The sequence below is a fragment of the Myotis myotis genome, unplaced genomic scaffold, assembly GCF_014108235.1.
Source record: "Myotis myotis isolate mMyoMyo1 unplaced genomic scaffold, mMyoMyo1.p scaffold_m19_p_13, whole genome shotgun sequence".
In the NCBI taxonomy this organism is placed as follows: Eukaryota; Metazoa; Chordata; class Mammalia; order Chiroptera; family Vespertilionidae; genus Myotis; species Myotis myotis.
Window position 1 is genome coordinate 48,562,916 of NW_023416317.1, and position 25,364 is coordinate 48,588,279.

Genomic DNA, 25,364 nt, shown 5'->3' on the forward strand with positions numbered 1-25,364 from the left:
GGCAAAGACTGGCCAGACCACACTGTAAAAGGCACAGTGTCTTGTCCCTGTAGACTAGAGCATGGGAAGAGAGAGGTGATGATACTGCCTACCTCACAGGGCTGCTGTGCAGATCAAATGAAATGTATGATTCCTATAGAACAGCGGTTCTCAACCCGTGGGTCGCGAACCCTTTGGCAGTTGAACGACCCTTTCATAGGGGTCGCCTAAGACCATCCTGCATATCAGATATTTACATTACGATTCATAACAGTAGCAACATTACAGTTATGAAGTAGCAATGAAAATAATTTTATGATTGGGTCACAACATGAGGAACTGTATTTAAAGGGCCAGAAGGTTGAGAACCACTGCTATAGAAGTACTTTGGGAATGCTGAAGATTTATGTGGGTCTAAGGTGGTATTGCTTTTGGCACAGGAAAAATGTCAATCAGAACATTTGAGAATCACCCAAGAAAAAGAACAGCAAGAATCTCTGGCCCTGGAAGAGTTAGAGTTGCAGAAAAAAGCAATCCTCACAGAGAGTGAAAATAAACTTCAGGACATTCAGCAAGAAGCAGAGACTTACAGAACTGTAAGTTTATATAATATTCAGGTTCCAGAGCTCAAATTGGTTGAATATGAGAACTATGTTCTCTCTCCACTTGTAGAGAAGCTTTGTTTTACTGAGTTAGATTTGCATATACATGCACTTCATTTTTTATAGTAATAGCTATTAATGGGAGAGGTTTGGTGTTTGCTGCAGGGTGCTCCTGACTCTGCCTATAACTGGCTGCAGTATTGTCAGCCACTTACACTGATTCTTTGCACTCACACTCTGTTAGCATCTCCACTCCATTGCGTACTCACCCTGGCCCTTAGGAATTGGCCTCACTTTGGAGGTACCTTCCTGCCTGTCCAGCTTTATCTGGACATATTTTATTCTTTGTATGACATTTTGATTATTTCAATGCCCCACTTTTACATTTAAGTTTTTCCCATATTAAACATAGCCTTATAATAAACATATTTGTATATGTGTCTCAATGTGTACATTTTTAAGGCCCTTGGGCCCATCCCTCAGGAGTATATGAAATGTACACCTTGTTTTGAATAAATTGATGTCATTTATTCAGACTTTATATTCTGATTTAAATAGTGAAACAGTCACACTTACCTGTAATTCTAAACTGCTTTATTTTCCCATTTCCAACATTTATGTAAGATGACATGATGGAGGGGAATGGTTACTCAAGCCTAGATCTTCCAATTGCTAGCTTTGCAAATTAATTTTACCTTAATTTTCTTGTTACATGAAGAGATTGGATTTGGTAATTCCCAAAGACCTTCTCTGACATTCTGTGGCTCTGCCTTATTTAGCTCCTTTTCCTTCAGAGTCAGGATTGATATTTTTTATGAAGCAATAGTAATCTTTGGTAAAATTTGTGTAAGTTTCTTCTTTTTTCAAGTTATCTCCTGAATAATAATTTTTGGGGTTGAAAAATCATATACGTTATTTATCTTCCAAAATTAAGTTATGTAAGCAATAGAATATTATTTTAGGCCTTTAAAAAGCACAGAAAAAATACCCATCTTTCTACCAATAGTTATTGTTATCTACTTTATAATTTATTTCTTATTGACTATCCATTCAAAATATTCTTGAAATATAGGTAGTTGAAATAGTTATCCATGTAGATAGAAAGCGTCTGGAATTATGAGTTGTGCTCAAAATAGAATATTTTCTTTGTTATGTAATCCATTTAGGAATTGGGGACAGATTCTTTGTCCTTTCTAGTGTTTGGTGTGATATGTAGAGTTATTTATCTAAATTTTAATCTTTAAATAGGTGTAGACATCAGGTCATGTCTATTGTTACTAATAAACAAGACTGTACTTAATAAAAATACATCTGTTTTTATTAACAGAGAATTCTTGAGTTAGAAAGTTGTTTGGAAAAAAGCTTACAAGAAAGCAAAATTCAATCAAAAGATTTGGCTATTCATTTGGAAGCTGAAAAAAATAAGCACAATGAAGAAATGACAATCATGGTTGAAAAACACAAGACCGAATTGGAAAGCCTTCAGCATCAGCAGGATAACCTTTGGACTGAAAAACTCCAAGACTTAAGGCAACAGCATCAGACTGAAATGGAAAAACTTAGAGAAAAGTATGAACAAGAAAAAGAAACATTGTTGAAAGACAAAGAGAGTCTCTTCCAGGCCCACATAGAAGAGATGAATGAAAGGACATTAGAAAAGCTAGATGTGAAGCAAACAGAATTGGAATCATTGTCTTCTGAACTGTCAGAAGTATTAAAAGCCCGTGACAAGCTAGAAGAGGAACTTTCTATACTAAAGAATCAAGCAGATAAAGTGAAGCAGGAATTGGAGGCCAAGTTGGATGAACAGAAAAATCATCACCAGCAACAAGTTGACAATATTATTAAAGAGCAAGAGATGTCCATCCAGAGAACTGAGAAGGCATTAAAAGATGAAATTAATCAACTTGGGCTTCTTCTGAAGGAAAAAGATAAGCATTTGAAAGAGCATCAGGCTCATGTGGAAAGTTTAGAGGCAGATATTAAAAAGTCAGAAAGGGAACTCCAGCAGGCCTCTAATAAGCTGGATCTTTTTCAGTCACACCAGAGCACCACACATGAGCAGGCAAAAGCATATGAGGAGCAGTTGGCCCAGTTGCAGCAGAAGTTGTTGAATTTGGAAGCAGAAAGACTTCTTCTTACAAAACAGGTAGCTGAAGTTGAAACCCAAAAGAAAGATGTTTGTACTGAGTTAGACATTCACAAAATCCAGGTGCAAGATTTAAGGCAGCAACTTGAAAAACAGAATAGTGAAATGGAGGAAAAAGTAAAATCTTTAACCCAACTCTATGAGTCCCAACTTAAAGATAGTAACATAGAGCAGGAACAGACAAAGCAAATCTTGATGGAAAAAGAAAATGTAATTTTACAAATGAGAGAAGGACAGAGCAAAGAAATTGAAACACTCAAACAGAAATTATCAGCCAAGGAGGACAGTATTAGTGTTTTGCATGAGGAATATGAAACCAAATTTAAAAATCAAGAAAAAAAGATGGAAAAAATTAAGCAGAAAGCAAAGGAGATGCAAGAAACGTTAAAGAAGAAATTGTTGGATCAGGAAGCCAAGCATAAAAAAGAGCTTGAAAATACTGCTCTAGAGCACAGTCAGAAAGAAAAACAGTTCAATGCCAAAATTTTGGAAATGGCACAGGCTAACTCAGCTGGAATCAATGATGCAGTGTCAAGACTGGAAACAAACCAAAGGGAGCAAATAGAAAGTCTTACTGAGGTGCATAGGCAAGAACTCAATGATGTGATCTCAGTCTGGGAGAAGAAGCTTCATCAGCAAGCTGAAGAACTTCAGGAAAAGCATGAAATCCAGTTACAGGAAAAAGAACAAGAGGTAGTAGAACTGAAGCAAAAGATCCTCATAATTGGGTGTGAAAAGGAAGAGATGAGCAAGGAGGTAGCATGGCTGAAGGAGGAAGGTGGTAAGCAGGATACAGTAATAAAGGAGTTACAGGAACAAGTCCGCCAGAAGTCTGCTCATACAAATTCTCTCTCACAAAATGAAATGAAGCTGAAAGCGCAACTTGAAAAGCTGGAAGGTGACTTGAAGCATTCTCTGATGGAAAATACTTCTCTTCAGGAGCATGTAGTTGAACTGAAGACACTGTCAGAAGAAGATAAGCTTAAGGTGTCCGAGTTGACTAACAAATTGAAAGCCACAAATGAAGAATTTCAGAGTTTAAAATCTTTACATGAAAGAAGTAAGAAAAGCCTAGAAGACAAAAGCTTGGAATTCAAAAACCTGTCTGAGGAAATAGCAGTTCAGCTGGATATTTATGCTAAGAAAACTGAAGCCTTACTACAAGCTAAAACAAATGAACTAATCAACCTCAGCAATAGTAAGATTAATGTGGTTCTCTCTAGAATTTCCCATTGTCAACACCACACAACTAAAGTTAAGGAGGCACTACGAATTAAAACTTGCAAAGTTTCTGAACTAGAAGCACAGCTTAGACAGCTAACAGAAGAACAGAATACACTCAACAGTTCTTTTCAACAGGCTACCCATCAGTTAGAAGAAAAAGAAAATCAAATTAAGAGCATGAAGGCCGATATTGAAGGTCTTGTAACAGAAAAAGAAGCCTTACAGAGAGAGGGCGGTAGTCAGCAGCAGGCTGCCTCTGAAAAAGAGTCTTGTATCACACAGTTGAAGAAAGAGTTATCAGAAAACATCAATGCTGTCACATTGATGAAGGAAGAGCTTAAAGAAAAAAAATCTGAGATCAATAGTCTTAATAAACAGCTAACTGATTTGAATGCTCAACTTCAGAATAGTGTCAGTCTAACTGAGAAAGATGCAGCCATCTCATCACTAAGTGAGCGACATGATGAGGAACAGCGTGAATTGCTGGATCGGGTGCAAGATTTATCTTTGAAAGTTGAAACTCTGAGTAAAGAGAAAATTTCTGCTCTTGAACAGGTGGATCACTTGTCTAACAAATTCTCAGAATGGAAGAAAAAAGCACAGTCAAAATTTACACAGTATCAAAATACTATTAAAGAATTACAGATGCAGATTGAGTTAAAAACAAAGGAAGCCAGTGAAAAGGATGAGCAGATAACTTTATTGAAGGAAGACCTTGATCAACAAAATAAAAGATTTGAATGTTTAAAGGGTGAAATGGAAGATAAGAATAACAAGATGGAGAAAAAGGAGTGTAATTTAGAGACTGAGTTAAAAATTCAAACAGCAAGAATTGTGGAATTAGAGGAGCATATTACTAAGAAAACAAATGAAATTGAGTCCTTAAATGAAGTTCTTAAAAATTATAATCAACAAAAGGATGTTGAACAGAACGAAATGGTTCAGAAACTTAAGCAAATTCAAGAGCTAGGAGAAGAAAAGGACAACAGGGTCAAAGAAGCTGAAGAAAAGGTCTTAAAATTTGAAAAGCAAGTGGCTTTCATGAAATCTGAACTTGAAGATAAGAAGAAAGAATTGGAACATGTGAATTCAAGTGTGAAAAGCAAAGAAGAGGCGTTAAAAGCATTGGAAGATAGACTTGAGTTAGAGAGTGCTGCAAAATTAGCAGAACTGAAGAAGAAAGCTGAACAAAAAATTGCTTCCATCAAGAAGCAGTTATTATCTCAAATGGAAGAGAAAGAACAGCAGTATAAAAAAGATATGGAAAGCCATATGAGTGAGCTAAATACAAAATTGCAGGAAAGAGAAAAAGAAATTCACACATTGGAAGAAAAACTTAAATCAGTGGAAAGTTCACCACAGTCGGAAACACCGGTTGTACCCAGATCAGCAGAAAATGTGGCAGCATGTACTGAGCAAGAAGCAGCAGATTCCCAAGGCTGTGTGCAGAAGGCATGTGAGGAAAAGATCAGTGTTTTACAAAGAAATTTAATCGAAAAAGGAAAGCTATTGCAGAGGCTAGAGCAGGACAAAAAAGAGACTATTTCTTCTCATTCTGAAATGCAGTGCAAATACCAGGAGCTCTTAATAAAGTTAGAGCATGCTGAAGCAAAGCAACGCGAGGATCAAGTTCTGATTAATCATCTTCAAGAAGAACTTGAAGGAAAAAGCAAATATTCCTTGATAGTATCCCAGCACATGGAAGAAGAAGGAGGTACACATAACACAGGGGTAAAGCAAAACTTGGAAAATGTACTTGACAATGTTCAGAAAACCCTCCAGGAGAAGGAACTAACCTGTCAGGTTTTGGAGCAAAAGATAAAAGAGCTGGATTCCCACTTATTACGAGAGAAGGAAGAACATAGAGTTGAAATGGAAGCGTTGACCTCAAAATATGAAAAACTACAGGCTTTACAACAACAGAGGTATGGAAAAAATAAAGCCACAGAAATTTTGGAAGAAAGTGCTGAAGAAAAGTCCAAATCTCATGTGGTCCAACCCAAACCCCTTAGTAACATGGAGACTGAGCACAATGACCTGGAGTTTAAATTAGCAGCGGCAGAGCAGGAGAAGCAGAAGCTGAGCAAGGAGATTGTGAAGTTGAAGAAAGATCTTCGAATGTTGCGGAAGGAGCATCAGCAAGAATTGGATATAACAAGGAAAGAATATGAACAAGAAATGGAAGAGAAAATCAAGTAAGTTTTTTTTAAAGCATGAATATTTTTAAGGCAGTCCTTAATTAAGCCCCTGTTTTGTGCCTAATACAGTTAAGTTTCACCTACCTGAAGTATTAATAAATCTAATAAGTTAAATACTGAGGAGAAATAAGAACAATTCCAGGCAGAGGCAGTGTTTCCCCATGTCCATTTAGGGGGAAAAACTTTATTTTTCTTGTAAGGTCAAGGTTATTAGGTACACATCCAAGGAATTTTAAGTGGAACAGAAAAATTTTCTAATCCCCATGACCATTCTGTAGAGGTAATCATAGTTTACATATCCTTCCAAAGTTTAATGTGTCTAGACACACACGCACACTCATACACACACTTGCACTCACATACTGACACACATGCTGACACACGCATACACAGACTCACTCACTCGTGTGTCCTACTGAGCTCAGATTGTATGCACTGTTATGAAGGAAAAAGTCAACTCTTTACAGCTTATTTTTTTGTATGGCATTAGTTAACTTTCTATTTTTGTTATCCAGGCAGGAACAGGAAGATCTTGAATTGAAGCACAATTCCACATTGAAACAGCTGATGAGGGAGTTCCATACACAGCTGGCACAAAAGGACCAGGAGCTGGAAACCACTCTAAAAGAAACCATAGGTAAGGAAAATTTTAAATTCAATAAAGAACAAATCAGTATCAGCAGAGATTATTTGTCATTTAAGCTCAGTCTTTTCACACTGTGCTAAGTGCTTTAAGTAATTAAATTGAAGAAAATTTATTCTTGCCCAAGATAGTTCTGTAAAGGGAGCTTTCATTGCCTGGCCATGGCTTGCCTTACCGAGAGGAGAAGCAGGTAAATGAACCTGAAAGCATTAGCAAATTAATTGCCTTGTAAAGACACATCTGCTCTGTGAGAAGGGCGCATTGATCTGTTGATTTTTATAAAATTTTATTTGGAACACATGGATTCTTACTGAAATTGGGACATAGGTATTAATTCTTACCTAATGTGTTTTTTTTGTGTGTGTCCATTTTTTATTTATTAGATAAAGCCCAGGAAGTGGAGGCTGAACTTTTGGAAAATCATCAAGAAGAGACAAATCAGTTATATAAAAAAATTGCAGACAAAGAAGATGATCTAAAAAGAACAGCTAAAAGATATGAAGAAATCCTTGATGTACCTTATTTTCTCTATTTTGAAATTTAGCTGTAAGAGATTTCATGGTAGTGCTAAAGAAGATTGGGCTTGGGCTGTCAGATTTCCTGTTGCGTGTGTGTGTGTTTAATGTAGAGGTTTTTTATTTGTTTTCTTGGTTTAATATTATCCAAATTTATGTTTCTACACTGTATGCAGATTTATAAGGAGTCTAATTGATTTCTGCCAAGACTGTAGTTCCTGATCAGATTCTGCTAACTAGGAAGTACAGCCCCGTTGGCAGGTATTCGAGCAATAGAGTTGCTAAAGAAGGAATTTATTTTCTTATTTGTCTTTCTCCCAAAGTCAGGCTAAATTGTGAGAGAACTATACTAAGCAATGAGAGCTTGTGCTTGGATAAAGTGTAAATGTATGTTTTCGTTTGGCTACTTAGCTAGGCTGGGATCTTCCCAGAGGAGCCAGTTAGCTTTATTTCATCTCTACCCAATTTACATGGTTTTTTGTTGGTTTCAAGGGACAAAAAAGATGGGGGGAAAATGGAATGCATCAGCCAGATTTTTTATATTTAGTGGAAGAATACTTCAGTGTACTTATTCCACCAATGGTGGATTATCATTGTTATTTTTGTGTGTGAAGATAAGCTATGAATGCTAGTGAGGGACTCCAGAACATTTTAAAATGTAAAACAATGTACATTATTATTCTTTGGGTTGCAGATTATTTAGTTACTCCAAGCCTTATTTGATGAACCATTTGATGATTAAGAATGCATAAATCAGAGAATCATGCCTCAACTGACTATGGCAGCAATAGAAGTCTCAGTCAGGAATAGATTCTAATAATTTTAAATGTAATTGAAAGGCTGGAATTCCAGGGTATGACACATGCATATAAATGCCACCTTTTTATATTTTTTGAGCTTTAGATCTCATTATGAAAAGATTTGAATAATTTCACATTTTCTTATACTCCCATAGAGCACTTTGCAGGGGTAAACTGTACCACATCTGTAGAGTTCCCTTTGTGAACTTCTCTGTTTCTAAATGTGTGGGGTAGCAGATAATAGATTTTCCGAGGTCATAACAAATGTGTAGGTAGAGGGATGAGGGATGAGGGAGCAGGGAGAGAAGTTAGCCTCTGGTATGGTTAATCCTTGAAAATCTGCTCTTTACTACAGAAAATTAAGGGAATGGTCCTTCAAGCTTTGGGCTTAGAGTAGCAAAGCAAGTGGGCAGGAAGTGGAGGGTGGCAAAGGAATTGGGTTCACTCTCCCCCAAGCCCTTCCTGTGTCTTAGACCAGCACTGTCCATTGGAAATATAATGCAAGCCACAAATGTGAGCCACATATGTAATTAGACGTTTTTAGTAGCTACATTAAAAAAATAAGAAGCAGATGAATTTAATTTAAATATTTTAATTAACTAATTATTTAAAAAAATGTTATCTTGTCAACATGTAATCAGTATAAAAATTACATGTGAATTAAATTTTGATATCAATATGTTTTCATATTTACTGCCCACCTCAGTTTGGACTAGCCACATTTCAGGTGCCCTTGGCCACTGTTCTAAGATATCTAGTAGCTACTGTGTTGGACAGTGTGGCCCCAGACTTTCAACTGCGAGGTCTAGGGTTGACTTTGAGATTAAACAGGTAGTTCTCATCTAAACGCCCCAACTACATACTCTGTCTTGAAGAATTTCTTTGTAAAAATGTAAACATTACTAGAAGAGGATATTAATAATTCTCAGCAACACCATATTGCTTTGATTCTGAGACATACTCTGTTATCATTGTTCCCATTTAGAAATTTCTGGAATTGGAGTTTTATATGGGAATTGTATGTATTATGTAGTGCTGTCCACCTCCCCCCCTCAAGCTGTTATCCAGATTGATGATTAGTCTTAATGATGACATTATAAAATGCTATATTTTTGCCATCATGAAAATAATTCTGTGATGTTGTTAATAGCAAAATGGAGCACAGAAACATTTTCATTTTCCTGCCTTTACTATCTAGAAGCATTCTTAGCATTCCTTCTCCCATGTGAAGGAACTAGGAACTTTTGTCATCCTTGAGTCACACCTTCTACCTTCCTTCCTCAGCCCCTCACATGTATGTATATTTTCATACACCTTTAGGATATGAAATCTGCTTATGTTCTCTGACTTACTAGGCAAAGAAATCCTCTGTCTCCCTTTAGTTGTGTGTCTCCAACACAGTATTCAACATATGCAGGCTCTTAGGATGGATTTTTTCATTGAGTTACATTTCGTGTTCCTCTCCTCTTAAGTCCATGGCTACTGCCTTGATCTGGGCTGCCATCTTTCATATGGTCTGGTCTGCTGTATTAATGTCCCACCTGATCTTGCTGCTGATCTTTTTTCCCCTAAGGTATTCATCTCTTCCTGTCAGCATTATTTTCTATCTTGAAACAAACATGTGAGCATATCACTTCCCTCCTAAATGCCTCCATTGGCTTCCCATTATTCCAGTGATACCTCCTCCAGTTCAGTCAGTGTTCCATCCACACTGAGCATTATCTTGTTCATATTTCAAGCCAATGCTTATGCTTTTCTGTGTGCCTAAAGAGCATGCTCCCAAACTTCATGCATTATTGCATCTGTTACCATCTCTCTTTTTACTTTTCAAAAAAGCTTAAAAATTGTTTCACTTAGAAAATTTTTTTTGAATGGAATGTATTCAAAAAAATAAAAAAGATCAAAATAATATGAAACAGTAAAGTTGGAGATGGTCTATAATGAAAATTGTTTCTATTCCTGTTCTCTGTTTTCCATGTCCTGTGCCCCTTCTTCCTCCACAGATAACCATTAGTTTCTTGTGTAATATTCTAGTATTTCATTATGCAAACTGAAACATTCTTATTTTTTCTTTCCCACCTAAGGTTAGCTTTTTAAAATATATTTTTCTGCGTAATGTATACTTTCCTGCATAAAATATACTTTTCACTTATAGTATGTTTTGCAAGCCCCTTAAATGGAATTAGTTGCATCTGTTTTCTTTGGTGCTCATCTAAATTTATTATTTCACTTTTAACCTGATTTTTGTCATATATGCATATATACATGTGTAAATATATTAATGTATCAGTCCTCTCCCCTAGACTATAAGTATCTTGTGGGCAGGGATTTTATTATCATCTCAAGTCTTGAGGACCTAGCCAAATGCTTGGCTCATACTAGACACTGGGTAAATTTGAAGGAGATGACACATAGTAGGGCAGGGAAGAGTTTATTTGGGAAGAGAGGTGGTGACCTCTCAAAGGAGGGGTTGAGAGGCCCCAGTAAAAGAGCTTACCTAATGGCTTAGTCCCAACCTCAGAGCAATTTCACTAGGAGGAAGTAGCTCCTAAAGCTGCATTGGCTACAAACTGGGTTTCTTTTTGACAGTGATTGTATTTTAGTGATTTGGCTTTGGCATAATAACTAGTCTTTAAAACATAATTTCCACTTATGTGCATAAATATTCAGTCCAACTAGATTTTCTTGTTATTTCCAAGCAAGCAATACTTTTTGTCCTTCAAGAAGACTAGGAAGCTTTTACAAAGGAAATATACAGAACTGTTTCTTAAGTTAGAAATAACACATTAAGGATTATTTTGTAATTCTTAGTGGGCTTGCTTTAGATTGGTATCCCGTAACTGTCAAAGGAAATGTCAGGAATAGCTAATTGTCATATTAAAGTCTGGGCCTAACTGATTAAGTAGCTAAGAGATGATCCTTTCAAACAAAGCTAAGCCACATTGACAAAGACATCCACACAGGATATGCAATGGCAGAATAAAAACAGAAACCCAAGTATTTTAGGGATGGTGACTAGGTTAAAGTGTGCCTCTGGGGAGATGTTAAAGGAGATTCCCTACTTTGCTTCTGTTGAGAGAAGGGGTTCGTTCTTTTTCAGGTGGTCTAAGTTCATGACAAGTGGTATTTAAAATTAGATTTTCCATGTATCCCATGGTGGTTCATTGCCTTATTTTGTGCCATGGGGCCTATCTGGTTTTGTTTGTTTTTGAGACTGTTACTTGGTTCTGGCAAGTCAGCATCTGTTAAGTCAGAAACCTATTTATGGTTGTTTTTCCTGTTTAGACTCTTATTTAGCAGACATTTGTCCTGTTGTCATTACTTAAATTTGATCAGTATTGCAATTTCAAATGTTCTCTTAGCACAGATGTGACTCAAAAAATGTTTAGGTGTTTTTTGTTTTTGTTTTTTCCTACAGAGGTAGTTTTCTCTGTACCGTGTTGTCTCTCTGTGTTCTTTTTAATGTTTATCAACACATTTTTTAATTCTAAAGGCTCGTGAAGAAGAAATGACTGCAAAAGTAATGGACCTGCAGACTCAACTTGAGGAGCTGCAGAAGAAATGCCAGCAAAGGCTGCAGCAGGAAGAAAACCCTGGCAATGATAAAGTGAGTGGAACAGGTCTTTGTGTCACACGTTTCTTGAAAATGTCATTTCCAGTTTTTGACTCCCTTCCTAACACACATACCTCCCTCCTTTAATCCTAACAAAAACCTGGCCTTTATTTTATAGACAGTGAAACTAAGGCTCAAGGGGGTTAAATAAAATGTCCAAGCTCACACAATGTTATATTGGGAATTTAAACTCAACCTGCCAGACTTTAAAGCCTAGCCATTTTGGTTATATTAGTACTTCTCAGCCTGTTCCATGGAAAAAGCAGCAGAGGAAAGTGAACCCCATAGTCCAGAGGCATAGCTAAAATGCTCTATAGAAAGTGTGATAATTTTAAGTGTTTATATTTTTGTGTTAAAAATTCATGTGAATTTTAATGCTACTCTGTAATATAGCTTTGTAGTCACTTAGAACTTTTTTTAGTTATATACCTCTAAGAAAAACAATTCCTGCCCTGGCTGGGTGTCTCTGTTGTTTGGAGTATCTTCTGGGACACCAAAAAGATGTCAGGTTCAATTTCCAGTCAGGGCACATACCCATTGGGGTATGTATGGGAGGCAACTGATTGCTGTTTATTTCTCACATTGATGTTTCTGTTTCTCTAAGTATCAATAAAAACATATCCTTGGGTGAGTTCTACAAAAAGAAAAACAATTTCTATTTTTCTCCTTGGTTATTGGGTCAGATACAAATGTAATAGGATTATTTTGAAATATTGGACTGAATTCAAAGAGATCTGGTACTGTGTATCAAGGCATTTTATAATTCCAATCTTTTTTTTTTTTTAATATTTTATTGATTTTTTACAGAGAGGAAGGGAGAGAGATAGAGAGTCAGAAACATCGATGAGAGAGGAACATCGATCAGCTGCCTCCTGCACATCCCCCACCGGAGATGTGCCTGCAACCCAGGTACATGCCCTTGACTGGAATCAAACCTGAGACCTTCCAGTCTGCAGGCCGACGCTCTATCCACTGAGCCAAACCGGTTTTGGCGAATCTTTTTTTTTTTTAAACCTCTTTCGAGGACATGCTTAGAGAGAGGAAGTGAGAAGGAAAGAGAGAAACATTGATCTGCTGTCTCATACACATGCCATGACCGTGAGATTGAGCCCACAACGCAGGCATGTGCCCTGACCAGGAATTGAACCTGCAACCTTTTGGTTTACCAGACGATGGTCAACCAGCTGAGCCACTCTGGCTGGGCAATCCCTGTCTTTAAGTTAAGTTGATCTATGAAAGATGAGCCATATTTACCCTGTGGCTTTCTGTCCCACTGTGCACCCCAATAAGTGTACACTCACAGGGCATGTGGGCTTGAGTTTGAGAATCCTGTAAGTATACCATTCTACTTCCGAAAATATTCTCACTCATCCAGTGTGGTCTTTTCATAGCACTCTCATGAGGGTCTTGAGAAAGTAGGTGGGCACTGTTCATGTGTTCATTGTTGAGAGTTACAGAGAATTCATTACAGAATGTTAGTTACCAGGTAACAATTTTCCAGACACCATTTACATGGATAACCTTCCAAAACTGGAAAGAAGCCTGGATAAAGGGCTTTGCTATTCTGAGCCATTTGGTACCTGTGTTTCTTTAATAGCTACTAAGTTATTTTAGTTGTTTGTTTGTTTTTTCCTACTTGATCATAATGTGAATAAACCAGGTACTATAAAATATTACTTCCTATGAGAAGAATACATGTTCTTTTCCTTGGTATCAAAATAAGTATTCATGTTACATATAGTGACAGTTTGATTTGTGGTGGGATGCCATAGAATATGGAAAGATTATGAGATTAATATTCAGGTTTTCTGAGTCCTTTACCTTGTGTCATAAAAAAGGAGATAAAATAGCCTTAATTTTTATTCCTACTCTTAAGAAACACCTTTTTAAAATTTTATTCTTCATAAATTTTTATCCTCTTCCTTCTCAAGCATCTTTTGTTGTTTCTATGATATCTTGAATTGCATATGAGTATTGAGTTCAATGAAAAATAATTTGTGATTATAGCTCAGAGTGGATTCCCATAAATAGTTGTTTAGACATTTCCTTAAAGGGCCTATATGCTTTAAATAGATGTTAATATGTTTAATTTTTACAAATTATATAAACAAATACATGAATATATTCTTGTTGTTAAAGAGTCAGATAATACACCTCCCCTGCCAAGTAGTAATCATGGTTAGAAGTTCTGTGAGTGGCCTTTCAGTTTTTTTCTTGTGTTTACCAATGTTTGTGTATATCCACAATATAATAATTTGTATAGCAAAATAGACCAGGTTTAAAAGTAAATATATAAGGTCATCTCATTAAAATCTGACCACTCTCTTAAGCCTATAACACTGAATTCTTTTTTCCTTGTAATTTCATATTACTCTATTTTATTGTTTCTTAAAAAATGTCATTGTATACATTCATTTTTTTCTTTTCCATTTTCAGGCAACAATATTGGAGCTACAGGTAAGACTAAATCTTCATTGAATTGCACTGAAGGTAGTGCATTTTCAGGAGCATTCTGTGTTTTAAGTGAAAACATGAAGAGACTATTTTTAATTTTTTAAAATTCCCAAGCAGTACAAAAAGTGTCTAGACAGTGATGAAACCCATACATACACATTTCATATATGATCTTTTGTTCTTTCAGACACAACTAGCACAGAAGACTAGTCTGATCAGTGACTCAAAGTTGAAAGAGCAGGAGTTCAGAGAACAGGTACAGGTCTAATTGGTGCCTTTTATTTGAACTACCTTCCTTAATTTATGTTAGCATGTACTTGGATCTCTTTTAACTAATTAAAAAAGAACTGATTTAATAGTTGGCTTTGCAATTTTGTTTTACATTTATAGAGGATATTTCTCTAAATTCATGATTATATATACTTAAACAAGATCGTTTGCATCTTATTTCTAATGCTTAACATTTCGGATACAAATTTGTGTTTGTTTAATTTGTAATAACAAGTTCTGAAAAAGTTATTTTTGCTTTTATCAGAGGGAAAACATACTAACATCAATCTTCATTACTTTTTTCTAGTAGCTAGATTATCTTGACTTACTATGATTTGTCCACATGTTATCCAGTAATTTGAGTTAAATAGGACCATGAGTGTACACCTAGAAGGATGCACAGAACATAGAAACACCACTATATGTGTATCTGTGGTGCATGATCTTTAGTGGTCTTTTTCCAAACTGGAGGAATAGTGAGTCAGGTCAGCAGGCTAAGTTTGAAGGCTAAATCTCTAAGGATATTCCAGTTTTCTTAAAAATCAAACATATAAAAATCTTGATAATTATTGGAACTAGGTGATGGATGGATATATGGGCATTAATTGTACTATGCTTTCTGTATTGAATATGTTTGAAAATTTTCATAATATACATTTTTAAATTTATAAGGATAGGTACAGTAAGTCATCACTTAACATTTTCAATGGGTTCTCGTGCAACTTTAAGCAAAACGACATTTAGTGAAACCAGTTTTACCATAGGCTGATTTAATCAGAGTTAAGTTGCTGTGGCATATTTCTGATCACAAAAATATTACCAAACTTCTAAAGACCCAAAATACTTCAAATAATGAAAATTGAAATAAATGTGAGCTATACATATATTTAAGGTAGATTAATAAAAACAAATAAAATCCTTTTCCAACCCTCTTATTCCAGTTCACGGTCGTGGGTGGCTGGAGCCTGTCCAATGTGGGAACCAACCTGGACAGCATGCCCTTCCATCACAGAACACACCCACACCCACACCCACACCCATCCTCACTCAGACTGGGACAATGTAGACATTCCTACTGTGCACATCTTTGGGATGTGGGAGGAAACCTAAGTACCCTTAGAAAACCCACACAGACATGGAGAGAATATGTAAACTCCACACAGACAGTGGGCCCCGCTGGGAATTGAATTTTCCCCCTCATCAATGCTATAACAAGAAGTTGAATGAAACAACACTATTTGAGGACTCAGTTCCAGTTTTACTCTATTTTCTTCTAGTTCTTAGTGTTGTAACTTTTCTCATCTATTCTCAAGTTTATTGCTTTAAATGTCTCTTCTTTACCATTCTCACATCTTCAAACTGTCCTAACATAACAGTTTTTGTATTATTTTTATAGTGATAAAATACATATAACAGAATTGACCATTTGAACCATTTTTTTTAAGTCCTGACCCGAGGATATTTTTTCTGTAGACTTCTAGAGAGTGGAAAGGAAGGAGGAGGGGAGAGAGAGATGGGAGGATGGGGGGTGGGGGAGAGACAAACATCAATGTGAGAGAGACACATTGATTGGTTGCCTCCCACACTTGCCCCAACAAGGGGTGGGGAACTGATGGAGATACGTGCCCTTGACCAGGAATTGAATCCACAACCCTTCGGTCCAAGGGCTGACGCTCTAACCACCGAGAAAAACTGACCAGGGCCACTTGAACCATTTTTAAAAGCACATAATTCATTGACATTTAGTTCATTCACAACACCATTCATTTCATCACCCCAAAAAGAAGCCCCTTATCCATTTAGCAGTCACTCTTCAGTACCTTTTCCCTCAGCCCCCGGCAACCTCTAGTCTGCTTTCTGGGTCTATGGGTTTGCCTGTTCTGACTATTTACTATAAATAAAATCATATACTACATGGTCTTTTTTATCGGGCTTCTTTCAGTTAGCGTGATGTTTTTAAGATTCATCCATGTTGTAGCATGTATCAGTACTACATTCCTTTTTATGGCTGAGTAATATTCTGTTGTATAAATATACCATATTTCTTTATCCATTCATCAGTTGATGGATATTTGGGTGGTTTTACCTTTTGGCTGTTGTGAATATTGCTACTAGGAACATTGTGTACAATTTTTATTTGAACACCTGTTCCCAGTTCTTTGGGGTATATTCTCAGGAGTGGAATTGCTAGATCATATGGTTTAACTTTTTGAGGAACCACCAAACTATTTTACTTTCCCACCAGTAAAGTATAAGGACTCTAATTTCTCCACATTCTCACAACCAGTTTTTTTATTATAGCCCTCCTAGTATGAAGTGGTATCTCATTATGGTTTTAATTGGCATTTTCCTGCCCAGGCTGGTGTGACCTTTAGAATGTCAGCCCATGCACTGAAGGGTTGCAGGTTCCAGCCCTGAGCCCCCACCAGGGCCCCTGCAGGAGGCAGCGAATTGATGTGTCTCTCTCATATCGGTGTTTCTCTCTCTTCTTCTCTCTGTCCCTCTCCCTTTCTAAAAATCAATGGAAAAATTATCTTCAGGTGAAGCTTAACAACAACAACAACAAAATTGGCATTTTTCTAATAGTGTTGAGTATCTTATCATCTGCTGCGTATCTTCTTTAGAGCAAAGTGTATTCAAGTCCCTAGCTCAGTTTTTAGTTGGGTTATTTGTTTTTGTTGTTGAGTTTTAAGTGTTCTTTATATATTCTGGATACAAGTCCCTTATCAAATACATGATTTGCAAGTATTTTCTCCCATTCTGTAGAATGTCTTTTCCCTTTCTTGATAAGGTTCTTTGAGGCACAAAAGTTTTACTTTTGTTCAAGTCCAATATATATATATTTGTCTGTGCTTTTGGTGTCATCTAAGAAACCATTTGTATTTTATCTCTCTATATTCTGTTTTTGGGATTAAAAAAAATCTAGTGGCTACAGCAGTCATATTTATTTATTTATTTATTTATTTATTTACATATGGTTTCCATGTGAATTTTATGATGTGATTAAAATATTTGTTATTTTTAGATTCACAATTTAGAAGACCGTTTGAAGAAATATGAAAAGAACGTATATGCAACAACTGTGGGGACACCTTACAAAGGTAAGAATGAGCTCTCTCATATGATGTTACCATGTTGTTGGTATATTTATGGATGATTTTTATTTTTGTCTTTGCCAATCTAATTTTTTACAACGAATATATTTACTTTTGTGATTCACCAATAACAGCTGGTTTTAAGGAAAGAATAGCACAGTCTAAAACAAAATTAATGCATACTTGTTTAAAAATTCAAATTCAGTGTAGTACTGTATAAGTAAAACTGCAAGTTCCTACTTTTTTCTCCATTCTCCAAATGGACCTAGTTGACAATTGATGTATATTTTTCCAGACTCTTCTGTACATGTGCAAGCATTTATGTAATCCACTACATGCAGGCATACACAGTTATATATTTTACATGCTTCTGTTTTTTACTGTTACAATAAAGATATAATTACTAAATTTTAAATCAGGATTTAAGGAAATAGAACACAATTTTTAATTAGATTAAATAATGACTTGCTTTGGATTCTTTCTAAAATGCTTTTTTAAAAACAAGGGAAAACCAGTTTGGAAGTTTCTTATGGCTCATTGCAGAGAAGACTCCTGCTACAAAGATTAGTTGCTACAGCTAAGTCAATGCTCAGCAGTGCAGAGAAACAGGACAGCTTCTCTTTGGTAGTTTCAACTTAAGGATTTCATACATAATTTTTTTCTCAGTTTAAGTTATAAGATGATCATACATAGTTTGTTTAATAACCAACACATATAGGTATAACACTAAGTGCCAAACACTGTTATAAGATAGGTTTTGTGTGTCAACTCATTTAATCCTCTCAACAACCCAGGTGTCTGGTTGAATATGCACATTCATCTGTTCACCATGCTGAGTCTTTGAAGAGCAAGAGCAAAATGAGCACCCACTGTGCAGGAAAAGTATTAATTGCTTCTCCAGGAAAATAGCTATAAATAAGCAATTTGATGTTTAAAACAATAAAATCAGTTCTTTTCTGAAAAGTGAAAAACATTGTAAACTCTTACATTTTGTTGATCTAGAGCAGCAGTTTTCAGCCCATGTGCTGCAAGAATTTTTAAAACATGCAGTACCCGACTATTTTGTCAGGAGCACTTACCTCTTTTCCCTTAGTCTGTCGATTAAAAAAATGACAACAGCCAACACGACAATAGCTGTCCAGTGTGAATGAATCAAAATTATACTTTTTTTTTTTTTTTGGTCAGATGGGCAAAAATTCTATGCTGCAGAATTTTAGGAATTAGTTTATGTATGCCATGAGATGAAAAAGGTTGAAAATCACTGATCTAGAAGGATGAAACACATTATTTTTTGAAGAGAAAACAGTGTATTATTATTTAGTTCTTAGGTAAAGTGTGGTTTGAGTGAATTGGGTCTTCTAAAAATATATACTTTTTAAAAATGAAGGGGTGGTGGGGAGGGGAGGGGCCTAATATATAGTGATGGAAGATGGTTTGACTTTGGGTGGTTGGCACACAGTGCAGTATACAGATCTTGTGTCATAGAAATGTACACTTGAATCCTATATGATCCTATTAACCAATGTCACCCCAATGAATTTAATTTTAAAAATGAAGTATTCCAAACATACACATCCATGTGATGTAAATATTAAGTAGGAAGACTAGTTAACACCTAGGAAGCTGCCATCTGGAACATTGCCGTACCTCTGAGGCGCCTTGTGCTGCTCTGTAATCTCCTGTCTCTTTGTTCTTTCTCAAGGGCATGACTGTTACTATATATAGCATAAGGACATTTTCCCTAGTCTCTGGCTTCTTGATAAAGTTCTTAACATGGGCTTTTACTGTCCAGGCATCCTCACATTCCCATCTGCCTTCCCATTAATTCTGTGGTTTTATTTTCCTGTGTTCCTCTATCCCTGTAGGGATTTCCTATGACCTTAGAATGTTTTCATACAGCATTTAGATGTTCCTTGTGGCAGAGTGCCTTTCAGACTATCTACTATCTAGTGTGCCATACTACTGGAAGTTGATGCAAGTATAGACTTTATATAATGCATAATTATGAATTTATCAGATTAAAGTTTGTCATAGTATGATTTTATATATCTGAACTATATCTGTTCTTTACTTTTAGATTGAAATAGAGCTTAACAAATGAACTATAACTTTATAGTAGTCTTTTTAAGATGTTGAATCAAAATATTTGAAAATCATTATAATGGCATTAATGTTGCATGCATTCTCAACTTATTTTATTTATCCTGTGTTTCAAAACAGTTTTGAAAACTTGATTTAAACTTAGTGCTTTTTGGTTTGGAATACTAGGAAAACTAGAATACTATTCTTAGATACTAAACTCTTAATAAAATAAAAGTGATTGTTAACTTTAAATTTTAATCGTCATTGTAGAATATCTGAAGCCAACACATAATACTTCAGGCTTAAAAAATTTTTATATAGTCTTTTACAATTTTCATACCAAAAGAAAGAGGAGGAGGAGATGGAAGAGGAAAAATGTGAGAAATAAGGTTGCTATAATAATTTTTGTTTTATCTTACAAGGGAAGAATACCAATTGAAATGCTTCATGTATACACAATACAATACCATGCAATACAATATAATTAATACAAGAATGTGCATCTCTTTGTTCAATTGTGTGTGTGTGTGTGGTTTTTTTGGTTTTTTTTTAGTTTGTCTGTTTTGTAAGTTTATCTGGTTTTGTCTTTATAATTTGACCTGTTTTTTATTTGACAGGTGGCAATTTGTACCGTACTGATGTCTCACTCTTTGGAGAACCTACTGAGTTTGAGTATTTGCGAAAAGTGCTTTTTGAGTATATGATGGGTCGAGAGACTAAGGTATAAATCATATTTGGCATGTGGTTTAATTTAAAAGGAAATACATTTTTAATATACATATTAATTCCATATGTTTACTATTAACAGACCATTCATGCTAATAGTGGGTGACAGGTACCTTGTGTTATTGCTCTTAATTTACAGAAGTTAATTGGCAGATTTTGCTTATATTTCTTACATTTATAAGATATTAATTTAAAAAATACTGTTGGATGATGTTAAATACTAAAAATTAAGATTTCATTAACTTAATACTTTGTGAAGCATGTGGCTATTTTTATTTTTGACTTAGGATCTTAAAGTTAGAATAACAGATTTCATTTTCAGGGTGACTTAAGGATAGTGTGGAAGTATTGGAAATGATCATAATTAAGAATGACTGCTTAGGGATATTTACAAATATTTTACATTAATCACTAAAAAAAATCATTCCTTCATATAAGGAATATTGATCATTTAAAAATTACCACATCATATGAGTAATAATGCTTGACTAATTTGTTTTTTAGAATGTTAAATTTAGTGTAGGGTCTTTGAGCATATTTATTTCCTCTATAATGCATTTAAAATAACCTTATATTGGACTTTTGGTAAATATATCTTGAATTGAATTGAATGCATTTAGGAAAATTTATGAGTCTTTTCTCAAACAAAATTTTCCATTTAAAGCAATTTATTTTTCTGATATTGTTTCAAGTTTTTACTTACATGAACTTTTACATTGTCTATATACCTTGGCCGAGAATGGAACAGTGAGTTCGCTATTCTTAGAAGCAATCCTTGTTTTAATTTATAGGTCTGTGGGGTTTATTGAGTCATAGGTTGCTAAGCCAGTTTAGGGATTGATTTGAAATATATTTAAAAACCTGAAATGTAAGGGCATAAGAAAAACTCTTAAAAGAATATTATGAATTTATGGATTGTAGATTCAGCTAAACACTAGGAGTTACAGGGCTGGAAGTCCTCTGAGTCCTTAATACCTATAGAAATCTCATTTCATTGTATCAAATAGTTTCAAATTAAAATAATAACTAGTGTGAGTCTGAAATGTATCACTGGAGGTATATATTAATTCATAGTGATTCAGTGTCTTTGTTTCCTAAGACTTTTTTTTTTTTTAATTCAAAGGGTAGCTAAAACCAATTTTCTCCTTATTAAAACAAAGCTAATGAAATATAACTTTCTCTTATTACGTCTTTATTGGATAGTAGCCTGTGTTTGAGGTGAGGAGGACAGTTTATGTTGTCTTGTTATTATTGCAGGGAAAGGGGAAAGGCATGTTTTTTTTACAAAAAGCTTCTCAGAACTTTAGCAACTTAGGTCATTTGTGAATTTAAAATTATGATCCCAGTGTTGTGGCTAAATAAACTGTTTAACCTTTTCTTGGCCTGTGCCATGAAGAGACTGATGGCCCCAGCCTGTTTCTTTTAGAGGTTGAGAATATATGTGGGATGAAATCTCTACAGCGTTTAAATCCTGAAGAAAGACCCAGCACAGACATAAGGCATATTCTGGGGCAGGGCCAGTTCAGCCATGTCTAAGCTTGTGTTTTCAGGGCTTTGCAGGTAGTTGTAGATTGTGACTTGGGAGACAGCTGAAAGGGATGGCCTGCCCCATCTAGTACCTGGCTGGGAATCCCTGTCGAGGAGTACTCTCTCTACTCTTCATCTTCAGCATACAGGGCATTTTTTAGTCACTAAAAGTGCTGAGTAGTCTATCATTCTGCATTCACATTTTAGAGGTAAATATTGAAAATTGGTAGTAGATTTTCGACTTAATTTACTGCATATTTATTCAGCACTTACTACCTGTAGCCCTTTGTTTATCGCCAGGATGGATAGGGAGGTGAAATTTGACGACATCCCTAATTTTAAGGAGGTTACCATATACAGATGCTCCTTGACTTATTGTTACTTCCTGATAAACTGTCACAAGTCAAAAATATCATGTCTAAAATGTATTTAAGACACCTAACCTACTGAATATCATAGCAACATGCTCAGAGCATTTACATTAGCCTACAGTTGGGCAAAATCATCTAACACAAAGTCTATTTTATAATAAAGTGTTGATGTAATTATGCATGTTGCTTTTGCACCATCATAAAGTTGAAAAATTTAGGTCAAATCATTATAAGTCAGGGACCGTCAGTCCTAGGAAAGGGGAGCTGTTCTCAGTGAAGCATAATGTAATGCAGAATGAGATAAGCACAGTGTGCGAAGGCCAAGGAAAATGTCATGAAGAAGCAGGTGTGCCTACTGGGCTTTAAACGGTGGCTTAGATTTTGATAGATGAGCTCAGAGAGGAGGGAAAACCTAGACAGGATGTCCAAGGCAGGAAATTGAGGGTGGGTTTTGGCAAACATGTAGTCTGGTCCAACTAAACCACTGGATCTGTGAGGTGGCAGTGATCTGCTTAAGGCTGCCCAGTGTGGAGGGCCTGGAATGCTTTCAGATTTTACCTGGAGGTATTGGGGGGTAGCCCTGGAAATTTTTGTGAGTAGGGGTTGACAAGATCAGAGTTGTTTTAGACATCTTTTTGGCTGATTTTTCCAATTTTTACACATTAATAAATAATTTGAAATGGAGACCAGATTATGGAGACCAGAGAATCCTCTGGTTTATTGCAGTGGCCTCTGCAATTTGATTTTCATCTGCAGTTGTTTCTTGTCCAGCAGGATCTGTCACCCCACTTGTTTCTTCATCTGCCTTTGCACACAGTGTCTCTGATTTCATGAGGCAGGTGATTTTTTTAAGACCACATGTAAGACACACTTTCTTATAGTATGAAGTTAAGTATGCTCCCTCTTTCTTCTGTTGTTACACTTTCTTTTTCTTGGGTTTGATCCTTTGCGCTACTATTGACACTAAAATTCAACCTGTTCTCCTTTTCAATAGAAATTGTTTCTCATTGTAACTTTTATTGGAGTCTCTCCCTAAAGCAAACCTGGCTAGAGTCCACTTCCAAACCAGGTGGCTCATTTGAACTTTACTCCCAGGGCCTGAGGATACTGTACAGAGAGTAGATAGTTGGGCTTCTTTCCCGAGGTATGGCAGAGAGGTGGGCTTCTCCAGTAGTGTTTTCTGGCTTGAAGGGAAGAGCTTGAAGCCTTTATTGGGTGATCAGCTGCAAATTCTGAGGAAATTGCTTACAAATTTAGAGGTGGATTTCCCATTTCCCAATACTTAGAAATGTGAAGACACACTAGCGAAAGCTTTTTTATTTTTTTGACAGACATGCTTGTGTATCCTTGTATGTGTGGTTTCATAATGAATATAAATGGACTTTTGGGTACTTTGAACTTAATAAGCTATTGAAATTAAAGAAATTCTTGTAACTGTAATTCCTGAATTTAAAATTTTTATTATTTCTTAAAAATAGCCTTCATAGTTAATATACCAGAAAACATTTAAAATTGCTTCAGAGTATTAATAAAAAGAATATTAAAATAGTTACTACTTAATATTTCTCTTGCCATTTCCTGCCACATTTATGCTTCGTTTCTAGACTGCAGTTTACCAATATAATTTAAAGGATGAGGAATTTTGTAAAATGCCTTTGGAATTCTCCAAGAACTAAGTTGTTTGAAGTGGTATTTTTTTTTTTTTTTATCATCAAAATGGCAGAGGCAAAATAAAAAGAAAGAAGGAGGCTGAAACTAAAATGTTGCTGTGTTGGGGTTTGTGTTATTAGTTGATCTCTTAGTTGAAATAAGTATTAGAAATATGTAAAGTGCCTTGCCTAGGCTTTAGCACATAATAGGAAGTTTTAAAATGTTAGTTTCTTTCCTTCCTGGAAATAATTATACTTTTTTTGTAATGATGTGAGTTTCCAAAATTTTTGGTTAATTCCATTACGTCATCTTTTCCTCAGTGAAATCTAGTCTATCTCCTCCACCCCCAACCTCCCCCTGTCTCCCCCCCGTCTCCCCACACACACACTTAGTCTGTGTAGCAGTGAACAAGGAATGTTAGAGTCAGTTCTCTGGGTGATCCTCCCCTTCTCTGTAGGAATCCTCAGGAGAGCCCTAGCACCTGAATCTGTATGTAAGGTCTAAACTTGTTGTCCTACTTATTTCATAAGTGGTATCTTCTTTCCTCTCTGTCTCCCTCAAAACATCTCATCTTGATACAAAATAGGGAATTTCAACCTTTGAGGAGAATTTTCCACGAGCTTATGGGTGACAGTCTGACTTACGGTATATTTATTTAGATCTGCACAATTTATTATCTTGTTTTGCAAGCCACCATGTGTACTGTTTGATTCGTCATGTTTTCTACCAAACAAAACATCTTGTGTTTATTTAAAATGTAATTTGTATTTCTATTAGGTTGATGTGCTGCATGTTTTAAAATACCTACTAAGCATGTTCATGTTCATGCAGTAGCCCATGTTTATGAGATATATGATGTGATTTAGTTAAGCTGAACTTGGGAGTATCTAATTCTGATTATTTAGAGCATATGTATTGACAATACATCACTTACTAGATAGATTTCTACAAATAAAAAGCCTCATAAAATGAATGAGTAATAAAGTTGTATGTTAATAAGACAAAGGGCCAAGAGCATTAGAACTTTATATAGCTTCGTGCTATTGTAATTGCATCTTCTTAAAATAATGTCAGCCAGACATTGTGAGGAGTCCTTTCAAATTGAAGTTCTAGTGTTGGCTGTTATTTCCTTGATTGATACCTTCACATCATACTTCTTTGGTCGTGGCTTCCATTGAGAGCACTTAAGAATCTCACCAGCAGAACATGTCAGAACGGGCCAAGACTTCTGCTCTACATCTATTAGTGATCATCTCTTGCTTTTCTTGTAGACCATGGCAAAAGTTATAACCACTGTACTGAAGTTTCCTGATGATCAGACTCAGAAAATTTTGGAAAGAGAAGATGCTCGACCAATGGTAAGCTTTAAAAGTAGGTTACTAATAGAAGATGACTTTGTCTTATATACTTACATTCTATTCTGTCTTATTTACAAAGACTTTGAGTTGGTAAAAGAAATAAATTTT

The 25,364-nt window shown here is 35.7% G+C and overlaps 1 protein-coding gene across 11 annotated transcripts in view; it reads left to right on the top strand.

The window, feature by feature from the left end:
• Positions 1-25,364, top strand: part of GOLGA4 (golgin A4) — an 82,212-nt gene that overhangs the window by 49,946 nt on the left and 6,902 nt on the right. For 8 of the 11 annotated variants that reach the window (XM_036333032.1, XM_036333035.1, XM_036333033.1 and 5 more), the window contains 10 exons: positions 420-575; positions 1,909-6,149; positions 6,668-6,789; positions 7,179-7,309; positions 11,604-11,717; positions 14,160-14,180; positions 14,365-14,433; positions 17,473-17,548; positions 20,242-20,345; positions 25,170-25,256. In XM_036333032.1, coding sequence (XP_036188925.1) covers positions 420-575; positions 1,909-6,149; positions 6,668-6,789; positions 7,179-7,309; positions 11,604-11,717; positions 14,160-14,180; positions 14,365-14,433; positions 17,473-17,548; positions 20,242-20,345; positions 25,170-25,256 — 5,121 coding nt within the window. Of the gene's footprint in view, positions 1-419; positions 576-1,908; positions 6,150-6,667; positions 6,790-7,178; positions 7,342-11,603; positions 11,718-14,159; positions 14,181-14,364; positions 14,434-17,472; positions 17,549-19,407; positions 19,517-20,241; positions 20,346-25,169; positions 25,257-25,364 lie in introns of those variants that run through there. The other 3 variants (XR_004971618.1, XR_004971620.1, XR_004971619.1) reach the window with 3 other exon arrangements.